This window comes from Pelodiscus sinensis, chromosome 11 (assembly GCF_049634645.1).
Source record: "Pelodiscus sinensis isolate JC-2024 chromosome 11, ASM4963464v1, whole genome shotgun sequence".
NCBI classification, from domain to species: Eukaryota; Metazoa; Chordata; order Testudines; family Trionychidae; genus Pelodiscus; species Pelodiscus sinensis.
In genome coordinates, this window is record NC_134721.1 from 3158910 (window position 1) to 3173681 (window position 14772).

Consider the following 14772-nt stretch of genomic DNA (forward strand, 5'->3'; position numbering starts at 1 on the left):
ACTCTTGGATTTGTTTCAGAGGGTTGCTATTGTTTGTAGGGTTTATTTGAATAGAAAAATCCATATAATGAGCATTTGCCCTATTGACTGCTAAAGTTACTGGGGAGACCCTTCGTTGTGGTAAATTAGCAGAGGTCTGTTGGCTTCAGTGAAGCTCAACTGGTTGAAAACAGCTGAAACCAAGGCTCAATATTTCTCTACAGTTTCTCTGATCACTTATGTATCGTCATGTGTCTGGTATTTGTGTCTCCTCATTACACTCATTAACCTTAGCATACAAGAAATGCCTTAATTAAAAGTGAGTCTCCAGACATAGCTGTGGCGTAGTTGGAACTGTGAAGAGTCGATAATATATCGGCACCAGGACTACTAGGAATTGAATCTCCAAATGTACTGATCACTGAAGAGATTAACGATTCCCCAGACCTCTGCTTCAGAGACACATATAACATATAAGGTTTGTTATCTGTCCCTGCATAAATCTCAGCTCCCGTAGGCATGGGCGTAGAAAGAAGACTATCTGGATACCAAAAATTCTGTCCTTTATTGTGAGGCGCAGGTTTTGTACATTTCTTTTCTGAAGTAATATTGTATTTCCTGCATACCCCATCAACTCTATCTGTCAGGTACATCATCTGCTTCTCTTGTCTTTTGGCATCTTGTGTTATGTTGATGAAGGGGTTTTCTCAATACATTTGAAACCAATTTTTAATAAGACACTATAGAATATTCCACAAAATTCTTGAAATTCCTTTTCCTATTTAAAGATGCAATCAATAAAGACTTTCCACATTATCCACAAATTTAACAAGAAAAATCTGCCCTCAATAGTTTGAACATGACATAGGCCAAATTAGTCTTGGGAAGATTTTCCTAGTTATCTCTCAGTCTTGACTCCCCAGAGCAAATGGATCTTTAAGGAGTCTGGAGTTCCAACTAAAAATGGCCAGTGCCCAAGAATGAGATGAAAACTAAGCCTAAATGTTAAATACGTTTAATTGTACATATGTCTAGGGCCAAAAGCTGGTTTGGTGATCATTCAGAGGACGTCAAATAAATATCAAGTAATTGTTCTGTCGTCTTACTTGAAATTTAAAGAGAATATAAACCTACCACTGGGGAAAGCAGGTCTCTTGGGGTACGCCTAGACTGTGGGGGGGCGGTTTCAGGATACCAGAGGTATCCCCAAAAAAACTCCGCCGCATCCAAAGAATGCTTTTGCTCTTCTGCTTTTTTTTTTTTTCTTCAGAACAACAGACACGCTCTTTCAGAAGTCTGTCTTCCTCATTCCACAAGGAAGAAGGGTTCTTCTGAAAGAGGTTTTTTCCCAAAATTTGGCCTAGTATAGATGGGCCAAATTTTGGAAAAGCCTCTTCCAAAAAAGCTATCGGAAAAAAGTACGCAAATTGCAGAGTGCAATTTGCATACCTTTTTCCGATAGAGCCCCGCAGTCTAGATGTACCCTTGTATTTTGAAAGCATTTACTGTGCTCAGGTGTATTTTCCAAGCAGAAAAGAAATGTGGACTGCTCACTCTCATATAAATCTTTTCTGAACTGCAATTTTTATAGGAAAGCTCCTGTCCCCAGTTTGTGGATTAAAACAGGAAAAGATTGTACTAAGTTTTTGGACCTGGACTAAAAACACAACCACATGTACTTTAAATTTAGATGTAGGTTATCTCTTATTCTTAGGTGTGTTTCGTTGGATGTCTTTATAAAACTAGCTACTCTGTATGAATCACGCATGCTCCTTCTATTGCTGTTGATGCAAAATAAAATCCAAGTCTTGTCAATACTGTGTTTGGGGCCTGCGCAGAGCACCAATGGAATAGTGTTGCTATTTATTGATGGCTTGTCTGGTTAGATCACTTTGATCACAGGCGTTCTGATAATTACTATACAAGTCTGCACTTGGAGGAAAAGTCAGTTCCTACTTAGAAAAGTTTTGAGCTTCTTTCTGATAGCCTGTTGTATTCAGCATGTTGGAAGTGAGCATTTTAATAAAACTACTTGAGCTATCATTTGCTTGGATAAATCAGTCTCTTACCAATTTAACCCATGATACACAGTAGAAAATGCACTAGGTAGGCTGGGGTGGGCAAGGCAGTATCCAGCCGTGGGCTGCATCCAGCCTGCCAAGCCCTTCGATCCAGTCTACAGCTACTCCTCCCGCCCCCAGGCCAATCGAGACCTGGGGCGGAGGAGCATGCAAAGTCTCCTCCCTCCACCAGGGGCACGCGGCACCCGAAGGAACTGCCAGATGTTCAAAACAGATGGCAATTCTCTCTAGGCGCCATGCGCCCCTGGCAGGGCAGGGGGCAAAGACTTCCCAGGCCCCCGTGCCCACAGGCCAGTCAGGGTCTGTGGGTGGGGGAGCATGCAAAGTCTCCTGGTTCCGCCCCTTCCAGGGTGGCCTCACAACCGCTTCTGAAATTCATGAAGTGGCCCCCCCCCTCAAAAATTATTGCCTGCCCCTGAGCTAGGTAATTTGTTGCAACATTTGTAGCTTTGCAACATTCCACATCTATTCATTTCACTAAATACGTGTTTGGCTCATGGAGAAAAACGTGAATACAGATACGCTTTTTAGTATCTCATCTATACCTCATCTTTAAAGACTATGTTAAAATACTGCCTATAGATTTTTATACCTTGCTTTCTCCTCTACGTCATTTGGGTGGCAATGCATATGCCTGACAGCATACTCTCTTTTGGTGGAAAATACTGAAGGAAAAACCTCCTCAGTCACATGTGAAACTGCCAAGTGTCATCAACACAAGATATTGATGGGGAGGCGGGGTTCTGACTCTTGTAACTGTCAAAGGTCACAACGAGAATAATTAGTTGCCAAGTGTTACAGGAGCTAGTGGCATCACAAATAAGATTTTGCAATTGCCTTTGCTGTTCTCAGGGGACACTCGGAAGATGGGAGAAGGGCATGGAAAATGTTTATGCTGGGTTAAACTAAGAATTAGCCACTTACAATTTGCAGTGGAGCGGCTTTGTAAATGCATTACATCATTGGCCACCTGGGCACTTTTTCTGGTTGCACAGCTGATGATGTTAAGAAGGGGGGGGTTGTGAAATCATCTTCCATGCACATGTCATAATGTCTAAAGCTCTTTAGCCACATAAATACCATTTTTGTAAATGTTTATTGCACACATTGTTCGGCTCTGTGCACTGCAGAAAAGGAGACAGCCTTTGAGCAAAGGAGATTACAGTCCAAGGCTGTCTGGTACAATCTCTTGGCATCAGAGGAACAAGGTTTGCAAATGAATCCCTTGTTTTCAACGAATATAGACTGAAAATACTTGCCCCCTTCTCGTGGTGACAAGGCCAACTAGGGGCTGATAAGTCGGCTACAGCCTTGGCTAAGGCTTGGTCTATGCTAGGAGCTTAGATCAAATTTAGCTGCATAAGGTCGATTTTCTAAATGATGTGTCTTGCTAACCTTAAGGGCTGCTGCAGTCGATGTTGGGTACTCCTGATTTCATGAGGATTAACACAATTCCCAGCCTTGCCTGGTTGACTTTACGTTGGTAAAAGTAGAGGTTTTTGGCTTCCAGAAGGTGCCCTGCTCTGGCTGGAACTTGCACCTTTACTGCTCTCCAGGTGAACAGGAAAAACCCTGGGAAAGTTTGAATTTCATTTCCTGTGTGGTCAGCACTGCAAGGACACCGCACCTGACCACGACATCCCATGAGCTCCGATTCCCAGGGGCATGATCACAAGCATGCAGTGTGAAGAAAGTCTTGGACCTCATCGAAGCATGGGGAGAGGAATCCATTCTCTCCAAGCTCCAAACCTGCAAAAGAAACGCCAATAGCCATATGAAGATCTCAAAGGCAATGGAGGAGATAGGACCCCTAGCAGTGCAAAATTAAAATCAAGGAGCTGAGGCAGTCCTACCACAAAGCAAAGGAGACAGACGGATGGTCTGGTGCCTCACCACACACATACCATTTCTACGAGCAGCTGCACATGATCCTAGGTGAAAACCTGACCAACTTTCCCCGCCAGTCCCTGGACTCTGCCCAAGTCTCTAAGGGTGCATCTACACTGCACCCATAGCTCGAAATAAGTTATGCAATTTGAGCTTATTTCTAATTAATTTCGAAATAGCTCATCTACACAGCATCAAATTTCGAAATAGAGCGCTATTCCAAAACATCCCTTACTTCTCGTGGAACGAGGTTTACGGAGACATCCGAATAGCAAGCCCGTTATATTTCAGAATAATGGGCTTGCTCAAAAGACACAGAATAGCTATTTCGGGATACTGGAAGTATCCTGAAATAGCTCCGCAATGTAGACGTAACTTAAGAGGCGTAGTACAGACCACCACTTAAAATACCAATGCTCCTTGGGGGGCTGTCAGCAGAGGGATTCAAACCTAGAATCTCTTGAACTTAATGCACCAGCCTCTACTACCAGAGCTAATAGGCCTGTTTTTCTTAGCCGAGGCTGGAGAAGGCATGTCAATCTTTAGCTGGCCTAGCCGCCACTAGGGAGTGACCGAGTGCCACTCCAAGCAGGCAGCACCATACTACTTCAGCTCTCCTTCTCTACCCAAAAGTCACAACTCCTGAGAGACAAAGTGATTTGCAGGTGGACAGTTTTAACCCTTTGTATTCTTTAATAGGGATCATGTCTTTAATTCTCACCTACTTCCTTTTATCCCCTCATTTTATTCCTTCCCTTCTTCCCACTAGCATCCTCGTGCCGCAAAGCCACGAGCAGCTGAGCCGGAGGCAGAGCACAGTAGAGTTATGCTAAGCAGACACAAACTATGCTAAGCTTTTCCCCACTTTCCACTTCTGTAGCTTTAAGTATAAACTACATGGAGCTTGTCGACTGGGTCTAAAAGCAGCATCCCACTCCAAACGGGTGTTATAAGCTGCTGCATTGCGAGTAGAGTGATCCATGAAATCAGTATCTTTATATTTAAATAAGTGCCACTTCTGTGCTTAGCTTATTTTTAGAAAGGTTATGCAGTAAAATTAGCTCTAGTCTGGACACATCATTTCAGCATAATACACTTGTGCTGTTAATATGAATTACTTTGTGTGCCCCATGTCGAATGAGAGACTCACAGGAAGTGAATTCTGCACCCCTATAAATCTTTCACTTAACCACTACGCGGAACAGGGGTGCATTTAATATGGCTAATTCCTTGTTCACAACACGTGTGCATATTTTGAATATACACACCACAAACCTGTTTGGGAAAGAAAAACATTACCTTGCTTACCTATTTGATAGGCATCAGCTGGCTTGTTCCTGTTGGCCTTTGGAAATGGCATGATAAACTACTTCTCTACAGAGAACGGGATCTGGGTGCCTCTTTAAATACTGTTATTTCTGCATTAAAACCCCCAAATGTTAACCTGCTTAGCAACTTTATGATTGTTTTAGAATAGAAAGAAGAGTGACAGTAAAGGCATAGACGCTAATTGAACCCCCAACATGTTTTTAATTATTAGGTAGCGATACATTGTTAACGTGCACGGAAGAAATTTTCATATCAGCATAAGGGGTACCCAGTTAATGAGCATTCTAATACTCTTTAGGTTACTTCAGTATTATTGCTTAATATCTTTCAATGTTGGTTGTCTTTTCCATAAAGCTGATTATGAAAAAGTGCTGTTTTTCTTTCCATCTGTGAAAAGATGATTAGCAAAGCTTGTGTGATTCTGAATGGTTAGAGGGACTAATTGAGTGTGTAATAACTTGCTCCTGTAAGGAAATACCCAAAGGAACTGAAGTGGAATTGGATGGTCTGTTTTTATGCCAATATAACCAGATAGAGATTGCAGAGCATCGGAAACTTCTGAAATCTGTTCAGGTCCTGTATTGGCTCTTCTGACCTACCCTGCACAAGAACGACAAGGTAGGTGAGGTAATATCTTTTATTGGACCAACTTCCGTTGGTGAGAGAGACAAGTTTTATGTTTACACTGAGCTGTAAAACAAAGGTGAGTTTCCAGACCTGAAGAGCTCTGTGTAAGCCCAGAAGCTTGTCTCTATCACCAACAGAAGTGAGTTCAATAAAGATAATTCCTCACCCAACTTATCCCTCTAATATCCTGCGATTAACACTACCACAATACTGCCTTGCACAAGAAAACGATAACAGGCAGAAATTAGTTTGTGAGGAGAAGGAAAATCATCTTCATGAGTCAGACCCAGGAGAATCCAGCTTATACAGATGTAATGGGAAATTTTCCTCTTGTTCCAGCAACGCATTCGCTCTTTGCTTTACATGTTGCCAAGTTTACATAATTCCACAGTTTGTGTGTGAAGGCAGCATTCTCGGTATTACATCTCTAGCATTTGCTTGTCTCTGATGTCTGTTTCCATTTGGAGGAGGTTTCTTAAGAGTGCTTGTAGCTTCTTATATCGTTCTGCCAGTGTGCTGCAGGATGGGGTTTTTGTTTGTTGGTTGGTTTTAAGCCAAGAAGACACTGGAAACAAAATACTCTCGTAAGATGAAGATTTTAGCTCGATTGTACCCTTTATGAAGGAGGAGAATGCAAATAATTCTTAGCATAAGGGGAAAGGATGTGTGTAATCTCATAGCTCCTCTCTAGTCACTTGTTAATATTCAGCACATCAGTTCTGCTTCTATATTCTCTTTGTCTCGCTATTTTCTTTTTATACTGAAGTCAGTTTTATTGCTCATAAAAGTCAGTGACTGATGACCCTGGCTAGAGCTTTGCGCACTGCTGGCAGTTGTTGTCCAAACTCCCAGAGTCGGGTCTGCCAGTGACTTCGTTCTGATCTGCAGCATTTCTGCTCTTTCAGTCTTTGGATCTTGTGCTGAGAAGTCGTTGCCAATGTTGATGCTGACAAATGTCCGCTGAGGAACGGTGAACCTGCTTTAAAGGGCAGAGCGGTGCACAACTGATAAGCTTAACCTCCTGCATGCTCTGTACTGTGTTCCATCAGACATGGCTCTGCACTCTGTTTGCTGGAAAACATGCAAAAATTGCACCTTTAGGGTGCATCTACACAGCAGGGCTTAACTCAAAATAAGCTACGCAAATTGAGCTACATCAATTGTGTAGCTTACTTTGAAATAGCTTATTTCGAAACTGAAAGCGTCTACACAGCACTTATTTCGAAATAGAGCACTCTTCCTCTGACTTCCCTTACTCCTCGTACAATGAAGCTATGTCTACACGGCAGGCTTTTTGCACAAGAACAGTCGGAAAACTTGAGGAGCATCTATACTGCATATGCATTCTTGTGCAAGTAAATTAAAGTAAAGCGTCAGAAGAGAGGGCTTCTTTGCACAAGAGTTATTCCTCTCCCTACGAGGAATAAGCCCTCTTGTGCAAGAGCTCAAATGGCTAAAATGGCCATCAGAGCTGTCTCGCGCAAGAGAGCGTCCACACTGCCATGGACGCTCTTGCGCAAAAGCACATGCCAGTGTAGACACGCTCTTGCACAAGACCTTTTGTGCAAGAACTCTTGTGCAAAACAGTTCTTGTGCATGAAGCCCGCAGTGTAGATGTAGCCTGAGGGTTACAGGAGCCAGAGTAAGAAGTCCTCTAGCTTGACAGTATTTTGACATTATTTTGAAATACCTGCCTGCTGTGTAGACGTGGACTATTTTCGAAATAATGTTGTTGTGTAGATGTACCCTGAGAGTGTGAAATAAGTTTTTGTGTGTGTTTGTGCATAAACACACAAACTTTGTCCCTGTCACAAATGCCCAAAGATGAGGGCAGCTGTCATGGAGAGAAAATGTAGCATATACTTTTTGCAATGTTTCTAAAAGCTTGGGAGACTTGAAGGAGCAAATGCAAGGGCAACAACAGAAAAGCAAAAATAAAAATAGAGTGGAACTCTGAACTGTGTGGTAAATGTGTCCTACCAACCAAAGCTCCTGGAGGACAATACAGCACAGAAAAAAACATTTCATTTCCCTGAATCACGAACACTGGACAGGTGAGCAGTTGACTAAACCCCAAACGCCTTTGTACTCATGGCAACATTACCACTGTATTTTGAATGAAGAATTTTTATAGCTATTTCTCCATCGGTCGTTCTTCAGCATCTGTTGTGTATGCTGTGTTATGAATAGGAGTTTTCCATCTCTTTGTTCCTCCAGAATAAGTATTTATTGTCTTCATTACAAACAAATGCATCTTCCAGTGTTCCGCTCTAGATAGGGATCTAGAATTTAGGAACTGCTGTCAGGGTTTGGAGCCAGCTGCCATCTAGTCCAGCATATTGCTTTCAAGAGAAGCCAGAACCAGACACTTCAAAAGAAAAGGAAAGAACGCAGCTGTAGGCAGATTGGGATAACCTGCCATGGCGTGGCAAGTCTTACATTCAAGTTTCAAGGTTAAATGAATAAACCCAGCGGGAGTCCACCCCTGCCCTGTTCTCTGCAGTCTGGGTCACTCACTGGGTGATGGTAGAGCTAGGTATGTGTCTCAGGTTTCTTGACTACCAGTCCCCAGCCTCTGTTGGCCTGAAGCTGGGAAGGGGGACAAGAGGGATCACTTGATGATTCCCTGTTTCTGTTCACTCCCTCTGGGACACCTGGCATTGGCCACTATCGGCAGACAGGATACTGGGCTGGATGGACCTTTGGTCTGACCCAATGTGGCCGTTCCTATGTTCTCTGCTTTCTAGACCATGATGCTTCTCAGAAAATACATTCTAGGCTGTATGGTCCATCTCCCAGTGTGACGGCGCGTTGGGGTCCCCCGTCTCCTGCACCCCGAAATGGCACAAACAGACTGCACCAGCCGGTGGGCTAGAGGAAGTTTATTGCCTCTCCAGGATACAGCACAGCACAGATGTAGTCTGGTCACAGAGCTGGGCTAGGATGCCTCAGGCCCCCTTGAGATGGGGGAGACTGGGCCCCTAAACTCCAGCCTCTTTCCCTAGGCTCTCCTCCATCTCCCAGACAGTAACTAACTAAATTCCCTTCCAGCCCTGCCCCCCAGTCAGGGCAGCCTTCCACCTTCCTTTGTTCCTCTCCATGGGGGGTGTCTGGCCACTGGTTCAACAAGTTTGGCACTACCTTTGCATAGTGAGGTTTTCCCTGCTGGGTCTTGCTCCAGACAGCAGGGGTCACCACAGCCCAGCAAGTACCCCCACTATGTCACACCCAGTAGCAGCCAGACACGTTAGTGTCCGAGTGTGGGAGGAGGCTGGGCTGCAGTAACTTACTGGCAGTTTCTTTATGAATCCAAGTAGTTTCTATAAAGTCACAATTAATGAAAGGGTGCTTATGGGTAATAATCACCCCCAGCAGGGTAAGACCTGCCTGTCTGCTAACACCACCCTGTTGGACTGTCCTGACCAAGCTGCTCACATCCTCCTACTTAGTGTCCAGAGCGTAAACTAGCACAGTGGAGTTTTGATCCGTGACTAGGGCTCTCAAATGCTGTCGTAATGCAAATAACAACATCAAGTGCACAACTAACACACTGCCCCTCACCTGGTCACTGTCCCCAGCAGAAGTACAACAAGCCAGATAACGGCCTAGCTAGTAATGCCAGAAGCTGCTTTAAGAATAGTCAAGGGGTCCTGGTTGTTGTTCAGGAGGTACATTGCAGTAACTCCTAACGGCCACAGCCAGTCGGGCTGACGCTAACCAAACTGAAAACGCACAGGGCCAGGTCTCCCTGAATTTGGAGAAGCCCCATTCTGCTTGTTTGCATGTTTGCAGCCACTCACCATTCTTGTGACCGAGGCAAACGACTCCAAGGCCTGCCAGTTGCCTCCCCCACTTCCGCCCAGACCGGCTGGCTCTGAGCAATGCCGCTCCCTTCGCCGTCAGTGAGGAGCCGAAGATGCTCAGAGGACAAAGGACTAAGAGCCAGAGTTTGCCCTCGGATCTATTTCTTGGGCTCCCATTGATTTCAGTGGGCGCTGGGCGTTTGTCCTGGAGGATCCTAGCTAGGTAACTTGAATCACGTGCATGAAAATCAGGAGCATCTTACCTCTGGGTCCTTATGCTGACCAAGTGCCCCATCTTGCTTTCAGTCGAAAATAGACTAGAACAGTAGCTGCTTCAAGCCCTCATTTATTTTGCTAAGCAAAGATGGGACACGCCTTTAACACACCCGCTCAGGCTCGTCCCTTGGCAGACTTTTGATGCTGTGGTGCAAAGATAAGGCAGCATCGCCCTGAACAGGCCTGCCGATGGAAGGGCAAAAGGGGGCAGGTGCCACGGGGCTCGGGGCTCCCAGCAGCTGCTACTGTGGCAGTAACCGGAGACCTGGGCCCTTTAAATCACCGCCGGAGCACTGCGCTGCACGCTCCAGACAGCTTTGAGGGCTGACGGGGGTGCAAGCTGTGGTCCTGGCGGTGCTGAGGGCTGGCTCCCCCCAGCCCTGCCCCTTGCAGGAGCGCAGAGTGCCCTCCCACATCTTGCCCAGGGCTCATCTAGACTATGGGGAACGGTCGAAAAACGATATGCAAATTCCCCGGGAATTTGCATATCTTCTTCCCATCACACTTTTGAAAGCAGAGCTTTCGAAAGTGAAAGTAGTTAAGACGTGGCTTTTTCAGCGAACTCCCCCCCCTTGTCAAAAAGCCGCTCTTCCTCAAAAAAGGAGGTTTACATGGCTTTTTGACAAGGGGAAGGGGTTGCGTCGAAAAAGCCACATCTTAATACTTTCACTTTCGAGAGCTCTACTTTCGAAAGTGCGATGGGAAGAAGATATGGAAATTCCCGTGGAATTTGCATATCTTCTTTCGACCGTTCCCCGTGATCTAGATGAACCCCCAGGGTCCTGCGGAGGCAGTCACCTCCCCTGACTCTAAACATGGCATCCTGCTACTTTGCTTTAATCATATTTGCCCGTGGCTCTCTTCCAAAGGATCTTAGGGGGGGAAGAACTTTCTAAAATATAATCTTAGACTGGCGAACACTCCCACCATTCCCCTTCTGTGGCGATGGTAATCTCACAGTATTATTTCCTCCATTTTTGCCCCATATGTGACAATTATGTGTCTGGTCTCTGGTTATATGACCCCAGGGAAAAGCAGCCCTAAAAAGCATATGGGGCTCTGGGGAGGAGTTTGCTTCACTGCACACTGATTTTCTTTCAAAGACAAAGAGTCCTGGGTACTTTGCAGCAGGGATATTCGGTGGCAATAAAACCAAAACCAGGATTTACTTGAAATCACCCCTGTCAAATAGCTTCTGTCATTCTGAACCCGTATTTCAGTAAGCTTGTAGCAATAATTTATGCCACTGCCAAAGCTCAATTGTTAATTCACAAAACACTGCTTCGAGCTGTCAAGGAAGTGTCTGGCGTAAGTCTTTTGTATCAGTTGCACCTGATGTCCCAAGCAAATAGACAAGTAGTATAGTATTCAGTTGGCAATTATAGGTCCCAATCCTGCACACACTGTGGCCAGGACTTTGGCCTGCGACTCAGGAGCCTTGTGTTTTATACCTAACTCTAGGGGTGGGTGAGATTCTGTGGCCTGCACTGTGCAGGGGGTCAGACTAGATGATCATAATGGTCCCTTCTGACCTTAAAGTCTATGAGTCTATGAGTCTGCCACTGACCTGCTGTGTGACCTTGGGCAAGTCATTTGACCCTTCTTTGCTGTATATACCTTTTGATTGGTGGGTGCAGGGACCCTCTCTTTATTATAGAGGAGGCTTTAAGCTACTGTAATGTTCAGCGATGGACAATCGTCCCCAAATGGCTGCTCCTTTGGCCAACATCACTGGAATATATCCTGGCCTGCCACATCCTCCCCATGGGTGACTACGCCTCTGTGGTGGGGGTGAGGGTCGGTGACTGCACTAAAAAACCGCAAGCCCTTTGCTGAGCCCCATAAAGGAGACTGTAGGGATGCCAAGGAGCTGACCTACTAGCCTCATTTTTAAGGAAAGTTCATACTGTGAGTCTGTAAAACTCATTCTTTAGAAATGACTCACTTATTTTGTATGGGTTTTTGGACCCATCAGTCTGGAGAGCAGCCTCACCTTTACTTGCCTGAAATGGGTGAATGGACTTTCATCAAAGCCGGGTCTCCACTAAAAAAAAATTAGGTTGACTCCACTATAGTGCATATGGGTGTGAAAAATCTACTCTCCTGAGTGATGCAGTGGTGTAGGCAGCACTCGGTTGACAGAAGAATTCTTCCGAAGTCGAGCAACCACCGTTTATGAAGGTGGAGTAGCGCTATTGAGCGTAGGTAGCTTCTACACTGAACTGCTGCTCTGGTGGAGCTAGAGGGTTTCAAGGGTAGACACAACCTTAATTAGAAATCTAAAGCCGAAAAGGAGGTTTTTTAGAAAGTTATGAGCATCTGAAAAAAGGATTTACAAGGGAAGCCTGTATGTGTAATACCATGCCTAGACGCACACTCACACACACTTGTTGTAGTGGGATATATTTGTAATTAGCCAAAGCACTTGGCTCACTACCTGATTATGTCATCATGATGTTTTAAATGACAGCTATACAGAGACATCCAAAAAAGAGAAATGTGTATTTGTTTATTGCAGAAATTAGACCAGCAAACTCTTTACCATAGGATTAATATATTTTTGCTAATACAGGTATATATTATACTGCACTATTATTGCGTATGTGTATTAGGCACATCACACAATGTAATTATGCTGTAGAATTCAGTAATTTTGTGTTTTTATTAAATGATTCTCTTGTGATGATATAAAAACCCAACACAATTTGCATATGTGAGAAGAGAATAAATAAATGAATAAAAAGGACTATCATTTCATATGTATTTTAAGTCCAACTCCCGCTTCCCAAAAAAACCCCTAGGATCAATAAATACAAAAGTCTATCTTTATTAAACTACCATGTGGGAAACTGTATGCATTTTTAAGCCCTCAATTACCAGGAGACATCTCCATGGATTTTCTGCAGAATTTACTCAAGGGAAAAGTGTCCTGAATGCATCAAAACCATGAACATTTTGCCTGTTTCATATTCATACTTTCTCCCCTTGTGTGTGACTGATTTATTCTGCTCTGTGCCCCCAGGGTGCACATTGTCCAAAGAAAAGGCTGCCAAAAAATAAAGGAATTCCCTTTTTGCTGAAAAAAGAAAGCAGCAGAGTTGAGGAGAGCAGGGAAATGAACTAATTCTTTAAATGTCACGCAATATATCATGCATCTTGGAGTCGCATATATGATTTCACCCCATGGTGTTCCCTAGCAAAGTTTGCTTACCATATTAATAACCCTAGTACAGTACAAGCCACTCTCCTTGAAAAGAAAGGCCCACTTCAAGAAAACAACCACGCCATGCTGTGAAATGTCTCTTTCTGGTTGCCTATGTGAGCTTACTTGTTGTATACTTTACAAAGTGCCATAACTAGTATGACACTGCTGTGCAAACATGGATCTGGAGGGCTCTTAGATTCTTTTAGAGGCCTCTTTTGCCATGAAGCCTTGTTGGAATTTGTCAGTGATTTTTGAGCACTCCGGTTTGTATCTGGGATGAAACAATGGAGCATAAATTAGTTTGACAATGTCAGCAAAGCCGACGATCTTGAGTGGGCTTTCTCTGCAGAACACAATGTCCAGAATTGGAGGCACGCACATGACAGGGCAGAAAGTTCCATGCAAATATTTTTCAGCAGGAGGAACAATTCCCAGAAAGGGGAAGTTTAATCAGGGCTGTGTTTTAACGCTATACAGGTGCTGAGGAGCCGGTTGGTCGTGTGTTCCAAGCTGCAGCGAGAGGGATCTGTAGGGTAGGGCCAGGCTATTGTTACGAGCCCCGGACAGAAGAGAGCAGACCCCTCTCTTGTCACAATAGCTGCTCACACGGTGCAAGGCTCATTAAATATTCAGTTCCAGCCTCAAGCAGCTCATTAAGTCGGCAATGAGCAGTGACGCTGGTGTTGGAAAACCCTGCCTCAGTTAACATCACCATGCAGAAGCGCCTTGCATCTCTTGCTTCTCGTCTGCTCAGTGCCTTCTCTAGGATGACCAGCCTGTGCTCTCTGCTTTGCATTAAATACAGGTAAAACCAGCACAGTCGATGCAAGTTCTGCTTGCAGGATTTCTAGCATTTGACTTCTTGTTGGGCCTTTTAAGAGCCAGCTTCTGGGGCCCACGCTTAAGCATCCCTTGGCTTTTCTACAGCGGCATCTGGGACTCAGTGTGAGCCGGAGGTTGTGAAGAGGATTGGGGTTTAGAGAGCTAAAGTTTGTTTGTGTTGAGCCGGCAACGGAAGTGGGGTAACACGCAGCCTTACATATTCTGTGAAAGATGCTGCCCACTGTTACACAGCGTCAAGTTTTACAGTAGGTGCATATTCCCTTGGAACGGTTTGGTTTAGTTTTGATTGGAGAACTGATCCATAGCATTGTGTGTGTTTCTTTCTGAATTGGGTGTTTGAAATGTAGTATACCTCCAACACTAAACTTTCAGTGCTTAATTTAATGTGGACTAATACTTAGCAATGGTATGCTCCTAAACAGGGTGGTATATGCCGGATAGCAGTGAATTAAATTCAGACGGAAAGCACAAATATAATTACATTCAGATTACATATGTTTTCACTAACGAGCTATAACATCTGACAGTATGTAACTAGAAATGGCAAGGTAGAACATGTGCAACAGTGGACTGGATTTTTATATGCTATTTTTCACAGCACTTAACTTTTTTCTGTTCCTTTAACAGAAAGTGTTTTCAGACGGCTCATTTCTATGTGGAGGACAGCAGCTCACCTCGAGTGGTCCCTAATGAGAGTATTCCCATTATACCTATCCCAGGTAAGGCAGGCCCAGCCTCCTGT

The 14772-nt window shown here is 44.4% G+C and overlaps 1 protein-coding gene across 8 annotated transcripts in view; it reads left to right on the plus strand.

Annotated features, from left to right (window-relative positions):
* Positions 1-14772, plus strand: part of PTPRG (protein tyrosine phosphatase receptor type G) — a 660588-nt gene that overhangs the window by 569069 nt on the left and 76747 nt on the right. For all 8 annotated transcript variants that reach the window (XM_075938459.1, XM_075938461.1, XM_075938460.1 and 5 more), the window contains one exon: positions 14658-14749. In XM_075938459.1, coding sequence (XP_075794574.1) covers positions 14658-14749 — 92 coding nt within the window. The remainder of the gene's footprint in view (positions 1-14657; positions 14750-14772) is intronic.